The sequence below is a fragment of the Leopardus geoffroyi genome, chromosome E1 (genome assembly GCF_018350155.1).
Source record: "Leopardus geoffroyi isolate Oge1 chromosome E1, O.geoffroyi_Oge1_pat1.0, whole genome shotgun sequence".
Taxonomy (NCBI): Eukaryota; Metazoa; Chordata; class Mammalia; order Carnivora; family Felidae; genus Leopardus; species Leopardus geoffroyi.
Genome location: NC_059330.1, coordinates 12,421,049 through 12,446,727, shown reverse-complemented (window position 1 = coordinate 12,446,727; position 25,679 = coordinate 12,421,049). Strand labels below are relative to the sequence as shown.

General features: G+C 53.0%; 1 protein-coding gene and 2 long non-coding RNA genes across 7 annotated transcripts; 1 reads left to right on the top strand and 2 right to left on the bottom strand.

Moving 5' to 3' along the window:
- Positions 1–222: 222 nt before the first annotated feature.
- LOC123603144 lies at positions 223–7,954 on the bottom strand. 4 transcript variants are annotated; one of them, XR_006714760.1, is made up of 5 exons: positions 5,518–7,954; positions 5,231–5,367; positions 4,608–4,929; positions 3,353–4,200; positions 223–1,628 (listed from the first exon to the last, which is right to left on the bottom strand). It is a non-coding gene; the product is annotated as an uncharacterized LOC123603144 (long non-coding RNA). The 4 variants fall into 4 exon arrangements; XR_006714761.1 differs by having other exon boundaries at positions 3,353–4,929; positions 5,518–7,246; positions 7,343–7,953; XR_006714758.1 differs by having other exon boundaries at positions 3,353–4,929.
- TMEM11 (transmembrane protein 11) lies at positions 7,743–22,749 on the top strand. 2 transcript variants are annotated; one of them, XM_045487656.1, is made up of 2 exons: positions 7,743–8,243; positions 21,838–22,749. In XM_045487656.1, the coding sequence occupies exons 1-2, from the start codon at positions 8,182–8,184 to the stop codon at positions 22,352–22,354; spliced, it is 579 nt and encodes a 192-aa protein (XP_045343612.1). In that variant the 5' UTR covers positions 7,743–8,181; the 3' UTR covers positions 22,355–22,749. The 2 variants fall into 2 exon arrangements, with proteins under 2 accessions (XP_045343612.1, XP_045343613.1); XM_045487657.1 differs by lacking the exon at positions 7,743–8,243 and adding an exon at positions 11,223–11,648.
- Positions 22,750–23,474: 725 nt separating this feature from the next.
- LOC123603145 lies at positions 23,475–25,222 on the bottom strand. Its single transcript, XR_006714762.1, has 2 exons — positions 24,524–25,222; positions 23,475–24,271 (listed from the first exon to the last, which is right to left on the bottom strand). It is a non-coding gene; the product is annotated as an uncharacterized LOC123603145 (long non-coding RNA).
- Positions 25,223–25,679: the final 457 nt, after the last annotated feature.

Below are 25,679 nucleotides of genomic sequence, written 5' to 3'. Positions count from 1 at the left end.
ATTTCGATTTGTTGTGAGGCTTATGGGGAGTCATCGAAGGGTTATAAGCAGGGAAGTGCCATGTTCATTTTTATCTTATGTTATTTTTAATGTTTATTTATTTTTTAGACAGAGATAGAGCGTGAGCAGGGAGGGGAAGAGAGAGGGAGACACAGAACCCGAAGCAGGCTCCAGGCTCTGAGCTGTCAGCATAGAGCCCGACGCGGGGCTCGAACCCACGAACCATGAGATCAGGACCTGAGCCCGAAGTCAGAGGCTTCACCAACTGAGCCACCCAGGCGCCCCAGCCATGTTCATATTTATTTTAAAGGAATCTTGGCGGCTGCAGTGTGGAGGAAGGATTGCAAGGTGAAGGCTGTGGGTAGGAAGGCAGCTTAGGAGGGCAGGACAGAACCTAGGCCACAAAAGGGGCGGTAAGACTCCGAACTAGTGGGTTCGGAGTGTTTCGGTCACCTGTCCCAGAATCCCACAGCTGACGAGTGGCAGGGTCGGGATTCAAACTGGAGTCTGTCTGGGTGGAAGAGGGCCCCATGTGGTGTGTGTGTGTGTGTGTGTGTGTGTGTGTGTATACACATGGCCCCCAGATCCCATCTCCACTACAGCCAGCCTAGGCCAGACCCCAGCATCCCTTGCCTGACCATATGGTCTCCCAGCCAGAAAGATCTTTCTAAGACCTCAGTCAGATCACGCCTCTGTCCTGCTCCAAACACTCCACTGCCCTCCCGCTGCATGAAGGGTACCATCCGAGGGACCCGAAGCAGCCCCTGCTCCCCCCCGTGTCCCTCACGTTCCTCCCACTTCAGCCGCACTGACCTTGTTTCAGTTCTTCAGATCCTTCGAGTCTGTCCTTGCCTCGGGGCCTTTGTACTTCTGTCCCCTCTACCTGAAATCTTCTTCCTCCGCACATTACCATAATTTAATCTTGTCATTTAGATCTGTTGTCATTAGACATGTGTTCAGCTGTTCGGAAAACCCAACTCACAGGGGCACTTCCTTTGTCTTATGTACTCGAAAGTCTGGAGGAGGAAGGTCCGGGGCTTGTGCGGTGGTGCTGTGAGGTTACTGAAGGCCCAGGCTCTTTTCGTCGTCTACATCCCCTTTCTATGTTGACTTTTGCCCTCCTGATTGTTGCTTCCTGGTCACAAAATGGCTCCCATACCTGCAGGCATCACAGCCATATTCTAGGCAGGAGGAAAGGTGGATGCTGCCCTTCCTGACCTCGCCATCTAATGGTGCCTCCCTGGGCACCCTTCACCTCATTTTCCCCATCTTATTCTGATCCTGCACCACTACTTGGAGTTTTCTTCCTTGCGTCCTTGCTTGTTGACCAACTCTTGCCACTGAAATACAAGCTCCCAAAGAGCAGGACTGCACCCACCTTGTGCATTGCCAGCCCCCCCCCCCCACCCCCCGCTGCTGCACAGTCTTTGGAGCGTAGGAATGTTTGTCGAATGAGCGAACAGTTAAGTCCCCTCTAGGTGCCGGAGTCAGGACGCAAACCCAGGTCCCCCACTTCACGGGCTTGGGCATCTCACGGAGTGTCTCTGGGACCCTCTCTGTGAGGAATCCAGGCAGCCCAGTCCATTTGCAGGTCCAGGCATATGAACAAGGAGCCTGTGTTTTCAGGCCTGGATAGAGAGAGAGAGAGAGAGAGAGAGAGAGAGAAATCCTCCCCTGCCCCCCACTGGGATTTGGGGAGTGCTCCTTACTTAGTGTGAGGCTGTATTTCCTCAAAGGCTGGCTGGCCAGCAAGGTGGTCCTGGGTCGTGCGGAGCCCAGAGTTAAACGGCAACATCTCACCTAGGGGGCAAGTGCCCCCCTTTCTGAGGGAGCTTTAGGGGAGCGACAATATCTAATTAGAATCTAATAACCTTTTTTTGTTGTTTTTATTGTATTTATTTTTGTAAGGTCCTGCCTATGATACGGACATTACATTTGGATAGTCACATAGAGTTTCCCATTTAAATAAATATATTTCAGTGCTCAAAGAGTGAACCCATCAAGGAGCACTAGTGAGGGTGGACTAAGGGTCTGGCACAAATGCCGATCATCACTTCTGCCTGCTTCCAGAACATTTTCATCCCACTTTTTTAATGGCCAAATAATACTCCATCGTGTGGGTTTATCCATTCATACGTGGGTAGTTCCATCGTTTGGTGACTGAATAGTGCTGGCGAGAGCACAGGTGCCCTTTAGACAGCTTCGCGTGCAGCCACCCACCAGCCCACAGCAGCCCAACCCGCGGGGCCCAGGGCAAGTGTCGTCACCCCACACGTCCTTGTCCCGAATCAATGTTCCTTTGGATCTCCAACTTCTTTTAGGCTGGATGTTGGCAACGGTCACCGCAGGGCACAGAGACTTGCTACATACGGTGGCCTCAGTCCAAACTAGGCAACAGTGTGTTTCTGGGCAGAGTTGTGGCACCCCAAAATTCATATGTTAAAGTCCGGGACCTCAGAAAGGGGCTGTATTTGGAGATAGTCTTTAAAGAGGCAAGTGAGGTGAAATGAGGTCACATGGGTGGCCCTGACCCCATCTGACTGGCTACTTCAGAAGAAGAGAAAATCTGGACCCACAAGGAGACACTAGGAGTGTGTGTGTGTGTGTGTGTGCGCGCGCGCCTGCACAGGGGGTCATGTGAGGACCGGTCTGTAGTACTTTGTTGTGGCAGCCCTAGCGAATGAATACAGAGTATGTTTCAATGTCCTGGGAATATATCCTGAATCGCCTCCCTTCCCCTGCCATCCCCCAGCCCCAGTCCGGCTGTGAAATCAATATACGAATGGATGTCTCGCCTACCTCACGCTCCTGAGGGAGGCGCAGGCCATACAATGCACTGTAAGAAGGCACTATTATTACCAAACCATCTTGGCCCAGTTTGCCTATTTCCTCCTCATATCAACACAGGAACATTCCCATAGGGGCGCCTGGGTGGCTCAGTTGGTTCAGCGTCCGACTCTTGGTTTCAGCTCAGGTCATGATTACACGGTTCACAGGATCAAGCCCCACACTGGGCTCTGTAGTGACAGCACAGAGCCTGCTTGGGATTCTCTCTCTCTTTCCCTCCTCCCCTCCCCCGCTCACATGTACGCTCGCTCTCTCTAAATGAATTAACGAACTTAAAAAAACAACACTGGAATGTCACCCGTTCGCATCACCCTTCGGTATCCTTGCCCCGTCTGCCCCAGCCCTGAACTAGGGCTGATGGAAGGCAGCGGCCTCATCCATTTATCCCTCTGTCACCAGGGCTTTTTCACAACCTGGCACAGAGCAGGTGCTCAGCAAGGATTAGGTGACAAATGAGCGAGTGACATACCTCCCATGGATCACCATAACTGCTAAGTAGGCTCACCGCTCATGCTGACCGCTATCAGTCTCCACCAAGAAGATAAATCAGGAGCGATCTGTGCCTTTCCCAGACTCGCTGTGTGAAGCTGTGGCAACTGTTTTATCTTAACGGGCGTGAACGGCATGTGCCGGGGGTTCCCGAAGAGTGTGGTTTCTGCACACACACCGGGGCCTTTTCTGCATCCGAGGTGGCCTGCCGATGGGTGGGATGACGGAGGCTCCCCAGGAACATCCTGGAAGGACACTGGCCAGCTGCAGTCGGGCTAACGACTGCGCTTTTGCAGCAGGGAGCACAGGTAGGCCCACTTTTGTCTCACCAAGTGGAGAGCTGTGCCAAAAGGAGTTTAGGAAGGGGCTGTTCCAGCTGCCTACGGCCGCGTAACCAGCCACTTCACGGAGGCATAGCGCAGCAGCCATTCGATCCTGCTCATGCAGTCTGTGGGTCAGGAATCCAGACAGGGCACAGCAGGGAGGGCTTATCTCTGTCCCTCCACGTCTGGGGCCTCCATGGGGGCGACGTGAAGAGGGTGCCGGTGACGCTTCGGGAAAACAGCCCCCGCTGGTGGGAGCGGAGGGCGGTCGGGCCGTATTTATCACAGTGACAAGCGCCCACAGCCTTTGACCCAGCAAGTTCCCTTTCGGAAATGATCCCACAGGAAGACACGCGCACGGGCACTAGGAAGTTGTGCAAGCGTACGCACCTCAGCCCTCTCGGAAACGGTAAAAGACTACGGGAGGCTGGCTAGGAAAATCATGGTTCTGGTAAAACAGAGTGGTGTGTGCTGAGAGCGACCTCCAAGATTCGGTGGAGAGAGAAACGCGAGTCCCGGAGCTGTGTGCGTGGCACGCACCCTGTGGGTCAAAGAAAACAGTTGTTTTGAATAGACGCATACCCTTGCCCCGGTCTGGACGATCTGTAGACACAGAAGAAAGGGACCAGCGATAGCTTTAGGAGGAGTCAAGGACGAGGCAATGAGAAGACAGGATACGAGAAACTTATTTTCGCCGCATGTTGCTTTGCAATTTGAATTCGATGGGGGAATACATCACCCATTCGGATTTAAAATTCTATTTTAAAAATGCTCATTTTTGATGCCTCACATCAGAAGTTCAGACCTTCACGTTAAACTATTATACTAAAGGTGTTTATATAAAGGTGTTTAGTATAATATATTATCCTAAAGGTGTTTCTGTTTGCCTTTCCCGCATGCCTACTACGTGCTATGAAGCTTCCGTGCAGTAATTTGTTGAACACATACTTGTTTCCCTCCTCGTACAGAGGCGTGCAGTGGCTGGTGTGGGAATGGCGTCTGTGGCTCCCGTCCTGCGCTTGCCTTTTTAGGCTCTTCTTTGCAGCCAGGACCGGGAGCCTGCAAACCTCGTTTCCCAGATGCCCTGGTCAGGTGACCCTGCCTCCAGGAGGCACCAGCAGGGCTTCAGAAGACAGGAGGGAGGGAGGAGCCATCCCAGCCCAGGATTCTCGTGGCCCCTCCGGCCGTGGTGGTGACAGCAGCGGTGTGACAGTAGCACCCCTGAGGGTGTGGCTCTCAATTCCTGCTCGAGCGAGCAGGAATCACGGTTCTGGGAAACATTATTTCTCCTTTTGCTCCTCTGGTCTTAGGGGCCACAGCGGCTCCCTCCAGTTAACTAATCTGTGGGTGTCCTCCTTGCTCCCTGGCTCCTCCTGCCCTCCCAACACCTCTGTAAACAATGCCCTGTATTACATTCCTTCTGCCTGAAATACCTAGGGTGGCTTTCCCCACCCCCTCACTAGACACTAACACACAGGTAAAATTACGCCCATTTTACAGATGAGAACACTGCAATTCAGAGAGAGGAAGTGACTTAACCAAAGGCAAACCCAGCACCTCTCCTCCCTCACCATGCTCCAGGTATCCTCATCTCATTTCTGGAACACATCAAGCTTGCTCACACTCCAGAGCCTTCACACCTCTTCTCTTGTGCAGAACATTCTGTCGCTAGGTCTACATGTGCACACTGTTTCTCTTCATTCAGGTCCTGTGCAAACGTTACCTCTTGAGAGAGAGCTCCTGTAGCCACCCACAATCCCCAAGCCACTCTACATCACCCTGCTTGATTTCTTCTTAGAAATTCTCTGAAAATATTTGCTCACGCTGGAAAGCCCATGAGACCAGGAACGGTGCTTACCTTACTAAATGCTGTCTCTGGTGCCTGAGCGTACCTGGCACTGAATGTGCACTCAATACTTGTCGGCTCTAAGAATGAATGAGTGAAAAGGGTGCACGAGAAGTGCCCTTATTTTTGAGCACCAGCGAGGCCCCACCTTTCCCACCGGCTGGTTGTCTGTTAGCAGTTCAGGGGTCTCTTCAGGAGGCTCCACTGCGCGGGAGGCCACAGGAATTTCAATTCCCACCATTCAGGACGTACCCTCAGTAACTGGGTGCTCAGTTACTACGAGCCGAGTGAACCAGCCTCCCTGTGAACCTTCCCGAAGATGTCTGTGCACTATCAGTGATCAAGAGGCAACATTCTGCAGGTGAGGGCAGGATCTCAGCTCAAGTCAGCAGAATGGAAGCAGATGGCCTGCTAGAAGTTAAGCGCAAGAGCCAGGGAGATGGGAAGATCGTGCTAGGTCCACAGCTATTGGAACACTTAACATTTCCTCTGTGCTTTAGACACTGGCCTGGGACCTGTCCTCGTTGACGAAGGTAGCGTTTCCAGAGCTTTTCCTGAGAGGCACCAGAGCATGGTGTGATCTCTGCAATCAGACAGCTTGGGTTCAATTCCTGGCACCATTCTTGACCCGGTAGGGTGACCTTGGAAAGTCACTTGGGCGGTTCCCTCATTTGCACAATGAGAATGCTGATAACACTTTCACAAGGCTGTTGTGAAGATGAGAAGAGTTAAATCACTTAACATGTGACACTTGGAACACATAACACTTTGAACAGGGCTTGGCACACATAGCCATCAGCCGTTCTTGTTACCTTATCTAACATTTATCTGGATAAGTTCCATACCCGTATCATCCAATATCATGTCCATAGCAGTTGTGTGAGGAGAGGTACTAATATCACCACTGCTTGGCCAACAAGGAAGCTGTGAGAAGCAGGTTATAGAAGCAGCTCCAGATCCAGAATGGGGAGCCATGCTTCAATCCCAGCTGTTCTAGAATCCCCAGAAACCCTCGAGAAGAGCAGATAGTTCTGAGGGACCAGACTCAAGTCTAAAGGATAGTTGGCGGGGTGGGGGGCGGGGTAGACGGACAAAGGATTGTTGGCTGGGAGACAAAGAATTTTAGGGAAAACATGAAACAACTAGGGACCTACAAATGTTCTGAATTCGCGAGCCTGGCAAGTTCCAGGCAAGGAGAGGCAGTTGAACCTGGTCAGTTAGACAACCTCCAAGCCACAAAGGGGCTTCCCGATTGTGCTAAGGAGCTTGAATTTCATCGTATAGGTGATGAGGGGCTGTGAGAGGATTTCAAGCATTTAAATCTATCGCCGAATGTGAGCTGGAAGGAAATACTGATGAATCCTCAGCGGTAAAAGTGCTTTCTACACCTGCCAACCCCCTGCCCAGGCTTGCTGAGCTCCGCCAGAGTTGGATGCTGGGAGCGCTGTGCTTCTTCCTGTCTCTGAATCTGGACATTTTGACATATTAAGAGGTGCTCGAATACTTATGGAGCCCCCTAAAGTGTCTGGCAACGTTGTCTGTGGAAAGCAGGAGAGGGACTATAAGTTCAAACACTGCAAAGGTTCCCCCCAAATAGCCCAAAGGTTCGCGGGAGCCGCATCTAGGAATCCGTGGTTTCCATTTAGTCTCTCCTGACTTTACGGCAGCGTCCAGGCAGGGAAATGCCAGGTCCTGCGCAGGGATCCCGTCGGGGGCGGCGGGGGTGTTGCCCCCCATATACCTTCAAAGACCCTGAAATGTGCGATTATGCTCACGTCCCCGCACCAAGACACGAGTGGGAGGCGTGGTGGAGACCAAAGGGCCTAAGTTGGCCCACCTAAAATCGGCTTTTCTCTCTACGGGACCATGTTTCTTTCATAGCATTGATCGCGTGTTGTAGTTCTTCTTCTTCTCTGCTTCGAGATTCTCAATTCCAACAGTCTGCAAGCAGGGACTTTCGTGGTAGCAGGGACCGCGTCTGTCCTGTCTCCAGAGCATCCCGGGAGTCCAGAGCATTTGGGGGAATGGAGCGGGAGTAGCGAGGGCCTCCGAGAAGGGCCGGTGGCGCCTCGGGCCCCTCGGTGACCTTAGTGGACAGAGGCGGCTGTGAAGGGCAGATCGGGCCGCCTTCGCGGAGGGCGAGACCGAGGCGCCGGCTGGACGCGCCGGCTGCGGGGCGGGCGCGAGGGCGGCGAGCGCGGGTAGGACCGGCAAGCGACAGGCGGGCCTCACAGAAAGCGCGGCGCCGCTCGGCGACTGCAGCGGGCAGCGCCGGGACGCCTCCCGCGTGGCGCTCTGGGAGTTGTAGGCACTTTCCTTTCCACTCTCCTTCCGCGCTTTGCTCTTGAAGCCCAAGGCCGTACTAACGGGTGGGCGCCTGTAACTCCTAGCCTGTGAACTTTGGGAATTTTAATTTCTAAAAAGGTGTCCTGAATAGAACTCCTCCCAGAGTGCCTCCTTCTACTGGAAGGTTTGAGGACTACATTTCCCAGGCGACGTCAAGGAGGCGGTGCTTCCGGCGCGCGCGATGCATTGTGGACATTGTAGTCCCACGGGGGCTCGATTTTCACCTCCCGGGCAGTCCGGGGATGTGGCCCGGACTACATTTCCCTTCAGTCCGCCCGCTATCCCGAGGCCGTCTTGGCGCGAGACATTTGCGAGCAGAGTGTCTCCAAGATGGCCGCTTGGGGAAGGAGGCGTCTTGGCCCGGGCAGCAGTGGCGGCAGCGCCCGGGAGAGGTGAGATCCGGGGGCCTGTTGCTCTCCCAGGACGAGTGGCTTAGGAGCCGGGGAGCCAGTAAAGCCTCCTGGAGCCGCACCCCTGTCCCTGCCTTCGTACCCGGGCTCCCCCTTCTCGCCCACTCGCCCTCCTCGTACCCCTGCGGGGCACGCGGGGTTCCTGCTCGGGCCGACCCAGCATCTGGGTGGGAGCCGGCGCCCCCTCTAGCTGGGCTGAAGCGGTCTCCATGGAGGGTTCAGGGGAGGTGACGATGGCGGGGCCGGGCGAAGTGGGCCGCGGCCGTACAGGGTCGGGCCGGGGATCGAGGCCGGGCCACGCGGGAAGGATCCGGAGCCCCGCGCAGGCCCGAGGGACCCGCCTAGCATCCCGCGGCCGGGCGGCGACCGAAGCTGCCGTCCCACCTGGCCACGAGCGTGGTCATATTGGCCGCGACCCCTGACGTGGCGAGGAATAGCTCGGGGAAGGGAGAAGGAAGGGGAAACCTTCACTAAGTGGGCCAGCTGCGGGCAGGGCAGTGCAGTCTGCACGTTTATCAGGGGAGCCTTAACCTTCCCCAGTTTGTCTCCCGGGCCGAGAACCGGCCGCTTCCTCGAACCCTCGATGTTTGCGACTTTTCGCGGGTTCTCTGCAAGCGCCGCTGCCGTGGAAGTCCTTTGAAGTGACCTTTCCTAATGAATGGTGTGTGGGTACGGAGCTAGGGACTTGTGTCTTCCAAGGTGGATCTCGATTTGTAGAACTGACTTCTAGAAGATGAGATTGGAATAGTTTTCGTGTTTCGTGTTGAATTTACAGTTTTTGCTTCAGGAAAGCAGTGTCACCTAGTAGAAGCCACTAGAAGCTGGCTGTTCAGCGACCAGAAATTTGGGAAAGGATGTGTATTGGTGGAATCACCTGGATTCGACTGCTCAGTCCATTTTGTTATGGCTTGGTTGGTATAGCAGAGGTCAGCAGGAAAGTTTTGTGTTTGCTTTTTTTTGTCTTTTTGGAGAGGCTTATTAAACAGAAAAGTTATCTTTCTCTCTCTCCCCTCACCCCCCTCTTTCTCTCAACTACCCTCCTTTTCCTTTTCTTTGATTCTATCACGTTCGTTGCTGTTTAGTGCAGATGGCTTTCTCAGCTCAGAAGATTCCTTTTTGATAGTTGTGATAAACCAGCTTGCATTTTATTCTTAAGCTCAGAGTTATCCAACGTTATCGGTTCTGCATTTCCTCTTCCTTGGAAAAGCAGTGAATGGCAAGCAGATATTTTTGTTTTTCCAACTCTCATCTGGTATTTCTTAGATCAGACCATAGGAAGAAGTTAAAGGTTTCCAGATGGTCTTTAAACCTGGCAAACGTCTTCAAGGTCTTCAATCTGAACATTAATCCTTTAGTAATAGGAAGTAACCTGTTTAGAAAACTCAAGAGTATCTGAAAGGCATTTCTCCTTACTGGACAAAAACAATTGAAAGGGCCAAATGGGGATGCCCCAGACATCAGCCAAGGGCCGTGCCAGTACAAGTTAAGCTTTTATTGATCTAAGAAATCAGATACTGGGGATTTTTTTCTCCTTGGTTGGAGACCAGCATTGATTCAAAACTGAGTTTGCAAACCAGCAGCCCAGAGGCTGAATCCAGCCCTTGACTGTTGACCATCAGTTTTAAAAAAGAATTTAAGTTAGTTGCCAGTACTTAGAAGTTGAAAGATTTCACATAAAACTCTCCTCGAAAAGCTGAGTGGTGGCCGACATTTTTGGCCAAGGCAAGTACTCTCTAGTCCATTACTCACCTGACAGCTCGACTCACTGCAGTTACCTGCCTAGTCTCCTTAGGTGTTCAGATTGCAACCTTTGGCCTGGAACTACTCACTCATGCAGATGCTGTATGTGAGCCAGGGTTGGGGTGTCAGGTTTTGTGATTCGGGTGGTACCATCTCTCTTTCTTCCAGATAACGTGGTGTGGCTGGGGGGGAGCCCCTCTGTTTGCCTTTGCTGCGAGGCCCTACCCGGGCTCTGTTGGAGGGGACATTTGCCAGAGCCCGGTTTCCCAAAGATCCTCCCACGCTGAGCAGGGGATGGAAACATAACCCGCTGCTGGGCCAGCTAGCTAACTTCTGGGCACACCTCCATCCCTGCTCAGTGGGCGGAAAGAGTGTTCGGGTGGGGCAGGCTGGATTAATTGATTGCCCAGCGCCGCAGATTAAGAGCCCCAAGCATATTATTGGCTCCAGCGTCGGAAATAGGCTGTTTATGGCCCTCTTAAATGAGTTCGTTCCATGTCACATTCATGCTGACTCAAATCTCAGCTTCACATTGTAAGACCACTTTCTAGAATTGCTTGACACACCTAGTTGGAGTCTGCTTTATGCTGAAACTGAAGGACACCTTGCCTGGTTTGGGGCAGGGGCTGGCGCAGAGCAACACTTTGGGCAAACTTTCCAGATTCGCCAGGGCCTGCAAACTCCAAAGCATGACTTGTATTTAAAGGCCCTGCCTAGTGCCAGACTGTCCACAAGACAGCGTTAACAACGGTCCACTTTAGAATACCCAACGTGTGAATTCTTTACCTGGTTCTTGAGTCTAGAGCTGTGTTCATTCAGTAGCTACTAGTCACATGTGGCAATTAAATTTAAAGTAATTAAAAACAGGAGCTCCTGGCTGGCTCAGTCGGTAAAGCATGCAACTCTTGATCTCGGGGCTGTGAGTTCGAGCCCCACGTCGGGTGTAGAGATTCCTTAAAAAAATAAAAGTAAAAAGTGATTAAAAATTCGGCTCCTCAGTCACACTAGTCACATTTCATCTGCTCAGTAGCCACATGTGGCTTGGGGCTACCACACTGGACAGCACAGATAGAGAACACATCCATCACTGCAGAAAGTTTTGTTGATACAACAATACTGGTCTAGACTAAAATCGGAGAGGGGTAAGAAATAGCAAAATGATAGCTGCTTGCATGTTGATTTTTCTCTCCACTCCATTAAATCCAGGGAATCAACAGTGTTTGTAATGAAGAACATCACACTCTGAGCTGTAACCTGAATTCTTGTCCAAAATTCAGCACCCTGGCAGCGAGCACACGACACAGATTGCCACTTGTCCCGTCGGCGTCTTTGAGACACGCTTGCCCATCTAGGAAGGCACAGCGCAGGCATCTGTGTGTTCTGCCACTCGGGTGCCAACGCGGACCAGCTCCCAGACGGTCCCTCCTGTCCCACTCGGGCTGCTTCTCTTCACTCCCTCAGGGCCTCTGAGCATCCCTGAGCTCTCCGTGATTGTTGGAATGGGAGTATAGCCACGTGCTGTCAGTTCCTGTTTTTCTCACCATGTGAAGATGTCCTTGATCTGATTCTGACCATGGCACGAGGCAGCGGCGCTGTCCGAAGACCTGGGGTGTTCAGAGGGCCGTGCAAACTGGACTAAATGCTCAGGTTGTGGTGTGAGATCACCTTTCGCGGCCCTCCTCTCCCCTGGCTTGTGCAGCCGTCGGCTCGTTTAGGCGGCCCGTGCCACGGGACTGCTTCCCCATCTTTGCGTACCACACCTTATTCCCCAGGACTTGGGCCTCCTTTCTGCCGCTTTGTTTCATATGTGAATTGGACAGACGTGCTCCCGGATGGCTGGTGGAGGGCGCAGTTCCCAGGCCAGCCGAACAGATGGGCCACAAGCCACGTGGGCAGGTGGCTCACATTCCGGGAGTGACATTCTCCTCGTTCTGGTCTGATCCTTTCCTTTTAGAGCTGAGGCACCTTAGGGGTCTGGGGTATTTTATTTCTCTTGGAAAACTGCCGTTCTGGCTCTAGCGTGTGGTAAAAATGTTTCTCTCCTCCTGGTCTGGATGAGCTGCCCGGTACGGCATCCGCCCCCACGTCTCTGGGTGTGCGGCCCTTGACGGTTGTGGGTCCTCCTCAGCTGGCTGCCAGAAGGTGGAGCCCGGCACGGCTGGGCCACACGTTCTGCTCCCAGAAATTGGACGTTGCGTGTTAAGATCACCCGCTGGGGTTCATCCTGTTAGGCACGACTTTCCGATTTCCTTGATTTACGTGAGCAGTCTGGATTCCGGCAGCGCTGACTTGTGCCTCGGTGGTTCAGTCCCCTAGGCCGCGTTCCAGCGCGGGCCCGACTTTCTGAAGAACGGAGGGGCAGCCTTGTACCCAGGGACGGGAGGAGGCGGCTGAAGCCAGGCCTGAGTTTAGCTTCTGTGTCCTGGGCCTCAGTGAGCGGGGGCCGCGGGAGGAGGCGGGAGGTACTCCATAGAGCCGGCACAGGGGAACCTCCCGGCTGCCACTGTGCTCGGTCCCCAGTGCCAGCAGCCACTGGACGGGCCACAGAGTTCTTGGGAAAGCCAGTAATCACTTAGTAGCCATAAGAGTTCTCTAGCTCAGGGCTGTTCAGTAGGATTTTCTGCCACGACAGAAGCGTCGCCGATCTGTTCTGTCCGTGAGGGTAGCCATTGGCCATGTGTGCGTGAGCATTGGAAGTGTGGCTCCCGCGTCTGAGCAACTGGATTTTTTATTTTACGGTTTTCTTTTTAAGATTATTTATGTATTTATTTATTTTGAGGGAGAGAGAGCACGCGCACGAGTGGGAGAAGGACAGAGAGAATCCCAAGCAGGCTCAGCAGCGCAGAGCCCGACGCGGGGCTCGAACCCACGAGCCGTGAGATCGTGACCTGAGCCAAAGCCGAGCCTGCGCTCAACTGACCTAGCCACCCGGGCGCCTCTTTATTTCAGTTTTAATTAATTTAAATGTAAACAGCCGCCTGGGCCTCACATGGGGGCGGTGCTTTGCGGCCGTCACTTTGGCGTGCACACCTGACCCCTGCTCCACCTTCACCGTGGCCCTGGGGGAGAGGTAAGGCCTCTGCCCTAGTTGACGCGGGGCGGCCCTGCTCGAAACGGCCAGGTGTCTTGCCCTTGGATACAAAGCCAGTGAGTAACCGAGAGGGAACTTGAATCCAGGTCTCTTGACTCCCACCCTTGGTGCGCTGTGTTCTTCCCACGGCAGAGAGCTGCTCGGCTTCCAGAGCACAGAGGAGGAAAGTGTGGTCTCGCGTGGGGCTTCCTTTGAAACAGATGATAATGTCAGGTGCCTGTGGAAGTTCCTCGGCCTGTTTGGAACCGTCCTCAATATTTGGGGCTCCCTGCCTGTGTCTTTCTGTACTAATTGCCCCCACTCTTTCATTTTTTTTTTTGAATTTTCCAACTTTTTTTTTTTTAAGGTTTTGTATTTATTTTGAGATAGAGTGTGAGCGGGGGAGGGGCAGAGAGAGAGCGAGAGACAGCCCCAAGCAGGCTCCACGCTGTCAGTGCAGAGCCCGACGCAGGGCTCAACCCCACGAACCCTGAGATCGTGACCTGAGCCAAAACCAGGAGTCGGATGCTTAGCTGCTGAGCCACCTGGGCGCTCCCTTGTTGGGCTTTCAATCCACAGTGTAGAGTCCTACTGCCTCTGGCTCCTACTCCCTGTCTGAGGGAGCAGTTGCTCCTTTCGGTTAGCCAAAAGTGCGTTCTCCTCGATCAGGGGCTAGAGGGACAGTCCGGCACCTCACAGAGCATAGGTGACCACGTGCTTATTAGGCGGAGAGCAACCTGACATACGGACCTAGTTTCATGTAATTGTTTTTCTCCTGTCAGTTATTTCAAATGAGTTTCCACTGTCTTTTTTTTTTAAGTTTATTTATTTTGAGAGAAAGAGCGTAAATAAGTGGGGGAGGGGCAGAGGGAGGGGGAGGGAGAGTCCCAAGCAGGCTCTGCACCGGCAGCATGGAGCCCGACGTGGGGCCCGAACCCATGGACGGTGAGATCATGACCTGAGATGGAAGTCAGACGCTTAACCGACTGAAGCACCCGGGCGCCCCGCCCTGCCGATGCGTTTCGGTGACCCGTCACATTCAGGCCCAGTGCAGGGGATACCGTGACGAAAACACACTCTGCCTTCACAGAGCTCAGGATTGACATCCTTTGTATGTCACGTGGGAGGGAGCGCGTGCCTGGGCCCTGCCTGTGAGCCCCAGGCCCCCTCCGGGACATAGGCCTGAAGCAGGCGCTTCCGCCACAGTTCGATTAGGTTCTTCTGGTTCTGCCACGACCAGAAGGTGATGGGGGCTTGCGTGAGCGAACAGGGAAGTGGAGTTTTCCTCCTCCTCCCTGGCAGGACCGCACGGGTGTGACCCTGGCAGGACACCGCAGCCACGAGATGCCGCCTGTGCCCAGGCTCGCGGTGGCGGGGTGCTTCCCTGGTAGCGTGGGCTTCTCCGCGGGCACAGAGACGCTGCTGGAGCCGGAACTGGGCTCTCTCCGGCTGCCGAGGGCCCGTGGCTGTCTGTCCTCGTCACCCCAAGGGATATGGGCTGTTGAATAAGATGTTTCTTTCTAAGAAAATGCGCACAGTTAATTTTCCCACTGTTATAAGAGAAACCCATGGTTCTTTGTTTTCTTTTTTGAAGAATACAGATAACGTATGAAGGAAAATAAAATCTCCGTCACCTGTTAGGCCACCATCCAGGGAAAACCACTGTTGACCGTTTTCCACGTATAGCATCCTTGATACTTCCCTCCAGATGTTTTGTCTTGGATTTTTAAAAATTGTGTATTAAACAGACCCAAAGTATGTTTCTAACATGTGGAAAGTCAGAAGCTTGCTACCATACGTCTGGCCCTCGAGAACCTTATGCTAAATGAAAGAAGCCAGTCACAAAAGACCACAAACATAATTGCATTTATATGAAACGTGCAGAATAGGTGAGTCCATCGAGTCAGGAAGGGGACGGGTGCTTGCCGGGGGCTGGGGAGGGGTGGGGGAAATGCGGAGCCGTGGGGTTTCTCTTTGGGGTGATGGAAATATTCTAGTATCGATTGTGCTGTTTGTTAAACAACTTGGTGCACGTGCTGAGCCACCGAATTGTACACTCCAGATGGGTGAGTTGTGTGGCCCGTGACTTCTGTCTCAGTAACGCTGTCACTAAAAAGTACAAATCACAAGCACAGTGAGATACAACCACAGGCACCTGGGTGGCTCCGTCGGTTGAGTGTCCGACTTCGGCTCAGGTCGTGATCTCGTGGTTCGTGAGTTCGAGCCCCGCATCAGGCTCACTGCCGTCAGCATGTCAGCACAGAGCCGCTTCAGATCCTCTGTCCACTGTCCACCCCACCCCCCGCCCTTTCCCTGTTTATGTGCTCTCTCAAAAGATAAATAAAACATTTTTTAAAAAACAAAATAATAACTTCTGGTGAGGACGTGGAGCAGTTGGAACCCTCATGCTCTTTTGGTGGAAATATAAAATGACGCAGCCGTGGGGCACATGGGTGACTCAGTTGGTTAAGTGACTGACCCTTGATTTTGGCTCAGGTCATGATCTCGTGGCTTCACGAGTTAAAGCTCCGCATCGGACTCTGCACTGACAGTGCGGAGCCTGCTTGGGATTCTCTCTCTCTCCCCCTCCCCCCATTCGTGCTCGTGTTCTCTCTCCCTCAAAGTAAATAAATTTAAAAAAAATTGGGGCGCCTGGGTGGCGCAGTCGGTTAAGCGTCCGACTTCAGCCAGGTCACGATCTCGCGGACCGTGAGTTCGAGCCCCGCGTCGGGCTCTGGGCTGATGGCTCAGAGCCTGGAGCCTGTTTCCGATTCTGTGTCTCCCTCTCTCTCTGCCCCTCCCCCGTTCATGCTCTGTCTCTCTCTGTCCCAAAAATAAATAAAATGTCGAAAAAAAAAATTAAAAAAAAAAAAAAAATAAAATAAAATAAAATGATGCACCCACTGCGGAAGACGGTGTGGTGGTTCCTCAGAAAATGAGAAGAATTAGGGGTACCTGGGTGGCTTAGTCAGTTAAACTGTGTCTGATTCTTGATTTCGGCTCAGGTCATGATCTCAGAGTCACGAGATTGAGTCCCAAGTCAGGCTCTGCACCGAGCTTGGCGTCTGTATCCTTAAGATTCTCTCTGCCTGCCCTTCCCCTGCTCACACACCTGCACGCGGATCCCTCTCTCTAAAAAAATCTAAAAAATGAAAAGAATGACCACATGATCCGACAGTCCTTCTAGGTATGTATCCAGAAGGATTAAAAGCGGAGGGTTGAGCAGGTAGGTTTATACCACGTTCGCCACATTCCTAATAGCTAGAAGGTGGAAGTGGCCCAAGCATGATGGATGGATGATGGATAGACAAGTGCGGTGTATACATATGATGGAACATTGTTTATTCGTCCTTAAAAAGAAAGGAAGTTCTGACTCATGCTGCATAACCTGAATGAACCTTAAGAACATTACGTTAAGTAAGCCAGCCACAAAACGACAAATACTATATGGTTTCACTTGCGTGTGGTCCCTGAGGTTATCAGATTCACAGAGACGCAGAGTAGAAGGTGGGGAGTGGGGGCTGGGAGCTGTCGTTTAATGGGGACCGAGTTTTAGTTTCGCAAGATGAAACCATCCTGGAGATTGGTTGCCCAGCAATGTGACCTAAAGCTACTGAGCTGCACGCTTACAAATGGTTAGGACAGGAAATTTCATCTGTATTTCCCCGTGATTTGAAGATAGTTAAACCTGCGTGCTCGCCACTCAGCCTAAGAAGTAGAAAACTAGCATTACCCTGGCGCACATGTCCCTTCTTGCAGGCAGAGGCCACCTCGCTCCTGAATTGTCCTTTCCTTGTTTTTCTTCCTAGTTACCACACACGAAAACCTTCCTAAATGCCGTATCCTTGCGTTCTGTGTGCTTCCGAATGTGTCTGTCCGTCTGCGTGTGTTCTGAACCTGCTTTCTCCTTCGCTTTGCGTGGGAGGGATTCAGCTGTACCTCCGGTTTCCCTCTCGTGGAGGAACAGCTCAATTTATCGGTCCCTTCCCATCAGTTCTGCTCTTCTCGGACAGTGCCACTCAGAACTTTTTTGCGCAGCTCTGACTTTTGGGGAGGTATCTGCAGACTTTGGGGATCCCATGTTTGAGACTACTTCTGTAATTTCAGATCCCTCTGAGAGAAGCTTCCCAGTGGTGCAGGGGACCCCAGGGCCACATGCCGGGCAGGCTGCCAGCTGTGCAGAGAAGGTGCCCGCACCCAGGGAATGGAGTTTGTCAGGTTGCTTCTTCATCACGGCCACCTTCTCACCACAAAGCCAGTGTTTCCAAGGGATCCCTCTGATGCGAGCACAGATTCAGAGGAGGAGAGTGGAGGGTCTCGGGCCCACTGTGGTTATAGGCAGAGGGAGGGAGGCAGATCCAAGAGCCTCGGTCACAAGTGCCCGTGACCCTGAGGCCACATCTGTAGCAGCCACCCCAGCTCAGATGGGTTGATGTTCTGCTCCACAGGCTGGTTAAGGGCTCAACGGTGCACATCGATCTCCGCACTGGCAGAGGGTGTGCAAGGGTGTAGCCCTTACCTCGTGGTAAGTACCACGGAACGTGCTGAATTCGAAAGGTTCAGAAGCCATTTGGTAAACGGGACTCTCCTTTCTGGAGCCACTCCATGCCCCTCCCCAAGTGATAGAATTCTCAGGTCTTTGTACTTCCAGAAATGCGTGTAAAAGCAAGCATGTGCACTAAAGTTAGCATACTCTAATCACTGTTCTGGATTTGGCCTTTTTCACTGATCTTGTAGATACTTTTCCGTCACTGCTCTTTCCCTCTCATACTCTTTTTTTTTTTTTTTTTTTTTTACATGAACTCTTTATTAGGACTCTTACTGGTCATTACACACCTGCCATGGAAAACACAAATGAAGTCCCTTAAGCCCCAGAGACTCCCAGTTAGCTTTTTTTTTTTTTTCTTTTTTTCCCCATATGCACTTGTATACCAGGGTTCAAGTTGGGGGTTGGCTGGTAATGCTCTGAAATTGTTTAGGGCAGCCTTCTAACTAGGCTCCTTCTTTAGTTGGTTACATTTGACCCGGAAACAAGCAAGCCACACGTGGGTGGGCCCTGGGGTACCTGGGTGGTGATGGACATGCCTCTCTCCTGGGAGTAGTCAGCCACCAGGTTTCTGAAGTAACTGCCCATGGCAGCCATGTGAACTGAACCCTGTGGTCCAGGCAGCTTTTAACACCTATGTTTGCAGGCACATAGGGCACCCCAGCTGCCACAGCCAGGTGGAAGTTGAGTACTTGATGGGGTGGCCTCTAACAGATGGGGGCCCCAACGTGTGTGTGTGTGTGTGTTTCGAACCTTGCTATCTCCTTGTATATCTTGGAAATCTCCTTCTCCAGACTTCAGATTATATCCTTTGGCAATGAAACAAGAACAAGAATTCCTTTCCTGAATTTGGGCCGAGTAGTTTGGCTTTGAGAGGATTCGAGAAGGTCAGGGCAGTGGTGTGGCAGTGCCTGCCTGCTGGAATGGCTGCAGAGGCTGCCTTGTTTGAAGGCCCCTGGGATGTTACTTCAGTGTGGCTTATGCTCTTTTGTTTTTGCACCGTGGGCGACTGGTGATGGGTAGGAGTGGGGTGGCTGGCCCACAGAAAGCCGCGGCGGCTTTAGGAAGCTGGCGTGCTCTGGATGTGTATATTGGGGGAGCAAACCCGTGTCCACACACACTCCTCTGAGCTGTGGTGTTTGTGACTTGCTGGCAGCCGGAAGGCAGAGGGTGGACGGCCGGCCATGTCCCCTCACTGTCCGTTCCTGTGCCGTCGGGCCTGACGCAGGCACACGTGACAGCAGCGGTGAGACAGGAACCCGGAGGTACAGGGTCAGGCTCGAAGGGACCCGTAGACACACCTACTCATCTGTGTCAACAAAGGACAGGAGAGTACTGTGCCCACCACGCCTGCCCCTGGGATGGGCTGGGAAAAGGCAGGCGGTGTGGATAGGGATGCCGGCGGGGCTTGCAGAAGCTAGGGGAGGGGAAGGTGGGATCTCCCTGCTGACGGGTCTCCAGAATGGAGCAGTCTGTTCTAGGTCGGTGGGGTTTCAACAGGCATTTCTTATTGGGCCTCACGGTACTTTTTTCCACCACGTTCAGGATGGCTACAATCTGCTGGGCAGAGAGGGCACTGTACTGAGGTCGAGTTGGGTTTGGTCAGGAATATTCTATAATCCCAGTCTTGACACCCACGTTTGGCTTTGAACATTCTAGAGGAACCTTGTGGCCAGAAAGGCATCCCTGGCCTCGCTCTGATAGTTAGCAGGACACACGGCCTTGGAAGTGTCTCCTCTCCACCACCTGAACACGCGGCCCGGGAGCAAGCCCTCTCCCTGCCCCTGCACACGCGCGCGCAGTCAGCCCCTTACCAGTGACTTACCTGACCAGCGTGAAACCCTGCCTCTCAGGTTGGCGTGTTTGCTAACTGGCTTCTAAAGTGCTGAGTCCTGCCTGGGAGGAAGGACTGAAACAGCCCCATCTCCTCTCTCTGAACGAACACCGAGTGGAGGCCTTGAAAGGGCAAACCCCACTTTTCCTGTTTTCTCAACTTCCGGTGGACTCTTGTGGAAACAGCTCATTGACCCATCGTGGAGAGGCAGCCCTGACTACTGGTGAGCTGCTTTGGCAACGTCCCATGTTTAGGAGGCTTCTTGTCCGACCCCCAGGGAACGACTTCTCCCCAGTGCACGCCGGTTAATTAGGGCCTGTGATTTAATTAGGAGGCTTCCTTGAGCCCAGCTTAATTACAGTTACCTTTTCAGGATAAAGACTTCCCTCTGCCCAAGCCCCAGCCCGTGCCTTTTGCTACAGTGCTTCCCACCCGGATCAGAGGCCCCTCCTGGAGGATGCCCTTCCCCCTGCCCCTGGGGGAACGGTCAGCCTGTTACCAGTGACTTTTCCTTGCTTGTTTTTTTTTTTTTTTTTTTTAATGTTTTATTTGTTTTTTGAGAGGGAGAGACAGTATGAGCGGGGGAGGGGCAGAGAGAGACAGAGACATCGAATCTGAAGCAGGCTCCAGGCTCTGAGCTGTCAGCACAGGGCCCGACGCGGGGCTCGAACTCACGGACCGCGAGATCATGACCTGAGCTGAAGTCGGTTGCTCAACCGACTGAGCCACCCAGGCGCCCCTAAGTGACTTTTCCTTTCTGATGTGCCCGCAGGAGAGTATTGATCAGGCATTTTCCTAACAGGGTGAAACTGCCTCTTAGGTTTGCTTATTTGTTGGCTGAAAGTAGTTTCTACTGTGCTGAATCCTGCCTGGGGGTAGTAACTGGAAGGAGTGCTCAGGGGTCTGTCGCTGTGGTCTCGGGCTCTGATCGCCCGGCCTTTGTCCTTGAAGTGCGCCCATGACAACCTGATTGTCACCACATCTAACATGTAATTGCTTTCATCTCTGAAGGAGGGCCAGGACCTAGAGCTTCTGGGGGTGACCTTGTTTCACAGCCGCTGAGGCATATGTGAGAGGTGTTCTGCACTGCCTGTGACAGGGGTTAAGTGACTTGATCCAGCCTTGAGCCGTGTCTAGCAGTGCCCTCTCAGAGGCTGGTATAAAGAAGGCTTTTTACCAGATGAACAGAGAACACAAAACTAGGAGAAACAGTATATGCTAGACAGCAGTATGGAGATTTGGAAAGATCTGGACAGGCTGAAACAAGCCAAATGGAAATGACAAGGCGCGTACAGGTCTATATTTAGGTTTGCCCATCAGGGGGTGTGGAAAGACTCTGCTTTGGATGCAAAGTCTGCACTGGAGGGACCTCACATAGGATCCCGAAACTGCCTGCGGTGCCCCGTGGCCCACGGTCACAGCCAGCTATCTGGCCTTGACCCAGAGCTGAGTTGTCTGTAAGCGTCCAGATTTGTCTTCCGCTGGTGAGGGTCAGGCCGCCCGTCCCTAGTCCCAGGGGGACGTCGGATCAGCTCAGCCACTTGAAGTGGGTCTTTGTGAAGTGCTTCTTATACGAACGAGAGGAGGATTTACTGGCAGTAAACACCTACAGAGTCCTGGAGGACCAGGGTCAGAATGGGCCAGAACCTCCGGGGCCCTTTGTGTCATCCGTACACTAAATTTCAGAGTCACTGCTGTTCTTGAGGCTGCTGGCTTTGGGAAGGGCCGTGGGGGCTTTGTGCAGCTTGTCCTCTGTTGACGGCCGGAGGAGTTTTGTGCTCCATCATCCAAGGCGAAGGCGACCCTATCTATCTATCTTTTGTCCCGCAGGGCAAGGCTGACTCCTTCTAAACTTTGCAAAGGGCAGAGTGTTTGGCATTGTCCGTCTCAGGTCTGTTGGTTTCCATCAAAGAAGCCTCCTCCTGCAATCGCCGTGATTAACCAAGAGCACGTGTCACTCTGCCGACCTTGGGCCTCTGTGTTGATAAGAATCCGGGCTGAAACCATTCTTTCTTCCTTGGGGCTCCTTAGGGAACTTGGATCTGTCCGCTGCCTCAAGCTATCTTCCGAGCCCAGTACACATCATAGGCTGTCATCTTCTGGAGAGCTGGGTACCCCTTCTTTCCTGTGTCTTTTCTACATTTCACTAGTAATCATTCTCTCAGAAAAACAATAAAATCTTTCCTGTCTTACATATTGGGTTCCAGGGAGGATTAACTCCTAAGTGAGATGTGGTGCCCTCAGGAGCTCAGGCTCTCTGCTGAGCGCCAGGCCCAGACTTGAGTCACGAACCTCTCGCGGCGTCTCAGCGCCGAAGCGTGGTGCGTGTGCCCCTCAGCCTAACTATCTCCTCTCTCTCCCCCCCCCACCCCACCCCCACTCCAAGGGTGAGCTTGTCGGCCACAGACTGTTACATCGTGCACGAGATCTACAATGGGGAGAACGCCCAAGACCAGTTTGAGTACGAGCTGGAGCAGGCCCTGGAAGCCCAGTACAAGTACATCGTGATCGAGCCCACGCGCATTGGCGACGAGACTGCCCGCTGGATCACCGTGGGCAACTGCCTGCACAAGACCACAGTGCTGGCGGGCACCGCCTGCCTCTTCACCCCGTTGGCGCTGCCCTTAGATTACTCCCACTACATCTCCCTGCCCGCAGGCGTGCTCAGCCTGGCCTGCTGCACCCTCTACGGCATCTCCTGGCAGTTTGACCCTTGCTGCAAGTACCAAGTGGAGTACGACGCCTATAAACTGTCCCGCCTGCCCCTGCACACACTCACTTCGTCCACCCCGGTGGTGCTGGTCCGGAAGGACGACCTGCACAGAAAGAGACTGCACAACACGATAGCACTCGCCGCCCTGGTGTACTGTGTAAAGAAGATTTACGAACTCTATGCCGTATGATTTCAGTAGAACAGGGAGAGAAGCAATCGGCCCGGCCCACGAGAGACCACAGAGTGTTCAGATTTGCCACAGTAACAGGTTTTTGCTCTGTGAGGCGGCGGCGGAGCCTGGGAAGGTGTTTGGTTTAATATCTGTTATTTTAAAAAAATAACACAGGTCACAGGCGTACCAAGGGTTTTTCAACTCCTTACACTAAGATGTGGATTTCCATAACCCGCAGGGGGTCCGAGCGGTGGAAGTCTGGGAAGACCGGGCGGTGCGCGTTGGCGGCACGGCTGCCGAGGGGATGTGAATGCGCTTGCGGGGGGCGGGGGGAGGTCTTTAAGTATATTGTTTAACTGTACCATCCAGAGCCAACCAGAAGCTATTGACCATTAAAATTATGAGAATTTCAACTTCGGGTGTCTTCTCTTTCCATGACTGCCCAGCTGCTGCCCACAGTCTGCTCTGGGTGGTAGCTCGCCCGGGGCAGCGGTGGGCACCTGGTGTCGCCATCCACAGCAAGGACGGGCCTCGGAACAAGGCAGGCCCAGATCCTTCCCAGAGCGGTTCACCTCTGACGGCGGCCTCGTTCTCAAGGCCAGCACAGCTGAATGCTGCTCGGGCCACGTGGTAGGATCAGGTGACGAGGTCCAGAGGTCACTGGGTTTCCGTTTGGGTCCACGTGGAGAACTGAGGCCTGGGATCCCCTGTCCAGAGCTTTTGATTTTGAAGGACACGCAAATGAACATCCGGCACCTGAGCTGTTCCCGAGGCGGACCCTGAGTTCAAGCCCACTGCCCTAGGCTGAGGAAGCACCCTCCCCTCGGCGCCCGTCTCAGTGTTCCCATTCCATAGCAGTCAGGTCCCGTGTCCCCCTCACAGCAAAGGGCAGATTGCACACCATCCTCCATATCCCCGTAAGGTTTCGGATAAATGAAACATCGGCCTTTCCACAAAGACACTGGGTTCCCCGCCTTAACCGCAGCCTTCCTAAGACCTGCTCAGTCCTCCCTGAAGAGCTACATGGTACTTCTTTCTGAAGGGTCCATCTTCAAGAAGCAACCTAGTTTTAAAGGCTCTACCAGGAAGAGCTGATACCAGAGAATAATGAAGGGGTGCATGCGGAGGTGTCCAGAGCTCAAAGGGAGTGACTGGGCTATTTATTATAAGGGAGATTCAGAGCTTTGAAAAGCTTTCAAAATGGACCGTCCATCATCCACAAAGAGTTTGAAAAACCGTAACTCCGAGGAGCCTAGAAGTACTAATCACTCATTCGAATGCCGGGTGGCAAAATGGTGTTGGGTACACAGTGTCGTTTACGGGGCAGTCTGCCGTCTGGAGCAAAAGGATGAATTGGTAGCGAGCCCAGACAAATAGGCCTGGTCTCAATTGTGCAGAGCCTGCGGTCCCTTGGGTGTCTGGCTGCCGGCTCCCGAGCCTGCTGGGCCGGAATGGTAGGTGTTTTTGTAATAAACGGCCCAGGTTCGGAAAGGGAGCCCCATGCCCTGCCTGCACATCAGCTTTCCTGGGGCAGGAGGCTAGAAGTGGACAAGTAGCCATCTCGGTGGGTTGAGGGCTGAGCAGAAGCCCTCACCAGGAGAAGAGGCCAAGTGCGAACAAGGTGCCTGAGGCTGCGCTCAACAAACTGGTTCTTGTCGGGTGGACTAGCCCAGGTTCTGAGACACCACCTCACTTACAGGTCTCGTGCCAGGGTGAGGGCTCGGCACTGCTGGGGAGCGCGGGGCAGGACTCTCATGTTCCAGGCCTCTACGCGAGCCGCGCCCCAAACTGGCTGGGAAGGGGAGCGGCAGGATCACACCTCCTGCAGCTGGAAGGATTCCCTTCTGTGGGCGCCGGCTTCTCTGTTCCCGTCGCCTTCCCACTTCGACATCGCTGACAAGTGGGTTGTGCTCCTCTGTGACGTGCCACGATGCTCTGGAAGAAACAGCAATTTTTAAGTCACTGCCAACTGAGAAACAAAGGCCAAGTCGGCTGGGCCCTTCTCTGCAAAGTCCACACACGAGCCCTGTGCGTGCCATTTCTGTGAATGCATCGTGCAATTAGCCTAATTACGTGAGTCTTGTTGGAACTGCCCAGTCTCACCCCAGTTTCAGAGGAGAGCAAAGAGCCTTTGTAAAGGTCAACTCGTCAAGAATAGGGGGGGAGCAGACCCTGGCAAGCGCTCACGGACGGTCTCTCTTCGTTAGTCTATCTGCGCCCTCCAAAGTGTTCACATCTGCTTCAGCAGCTGTCAGGCCCTGCTGAAGGGGAGGGAGACTCCTTCCATGGAGCCTGCGAGGAGCCGGGCAGTGCGCCCAGGCAGCTGCGCGCTCACCATTCCATCCAGTCACTCGCGAGCCGTGGCTGCTCAGCAGTGCGCAGATGTGTGGTGCTGCCATCTGGAAACTCACTTGGTTGTACTTTCCATGCTCTGATTTGGGCACGAAACACAGGCGCGCCTGCTTCTGCCCTCGGACCAGTGAAACACCAGGAGACCTGAAGAGCAAAGTGGAAAGTGCCTTTGAACTTCATCTGCAGGCAGAAGCAATCCAGAACTGAGCTTTTCAACCATACCCAGAATCCCAGGATGAAAGAGAGAGAGGAGAACAAAGCTTTGAGGACAGAAAGGAGAAACTGGAACAGCACCACCACCACCCCAGGCGGCAGATGTTCGTATTCAGACACCGATCTGAAAGCAAGAATGACATTATCAGGGAAACACAAATCAAAACCACAGTGAGATACCACCTCACACCTGCCAAATGGCCACGATGAACAACTCAGGCGACAACAGATGTTGGTGCAGATAAAGAGGAACCCTTTTGCACTGCTGGTGGGAATGCAAACTGGTGCAGCCACTGTGGAAAACAGTATGGAGGTTCCTCCAAAAACTGAAAATAGAACTACCCTGCGACCCAGCAATTGCACTATTAGGAATTTATCTAAAGGACACAGGAGTGCTGATTCGAAGGGGCACATGCACCCCAATGTTTATAGCAGCACTATTGACAATAGCCAAAGTATAGAAAGAGCCCAATGTCCACTGCCTGGTGAATGGATAAAGGAGATGTGGTATATACATTCAATGGAATAAATGTATTCCAATCATGATTTCACTCACATGTGGAATTTAAGATAAAAAACAAATGAACATAAGGGGAGGGAAGAAAAAATAATATAAAAACAGAGAGGGAGACAAACCGTAAGAGACTCTTAAATACAGAGAACAAACTGAGGGTTGCTCTCGGGTGTTGGGTGGGGAGATGGGCTAAATGAGCGATGGGTACTAAGGGCACTTGCTGGGAGGAGGACCAGGTGTTATATGTAAGTGATGAGCCACTAG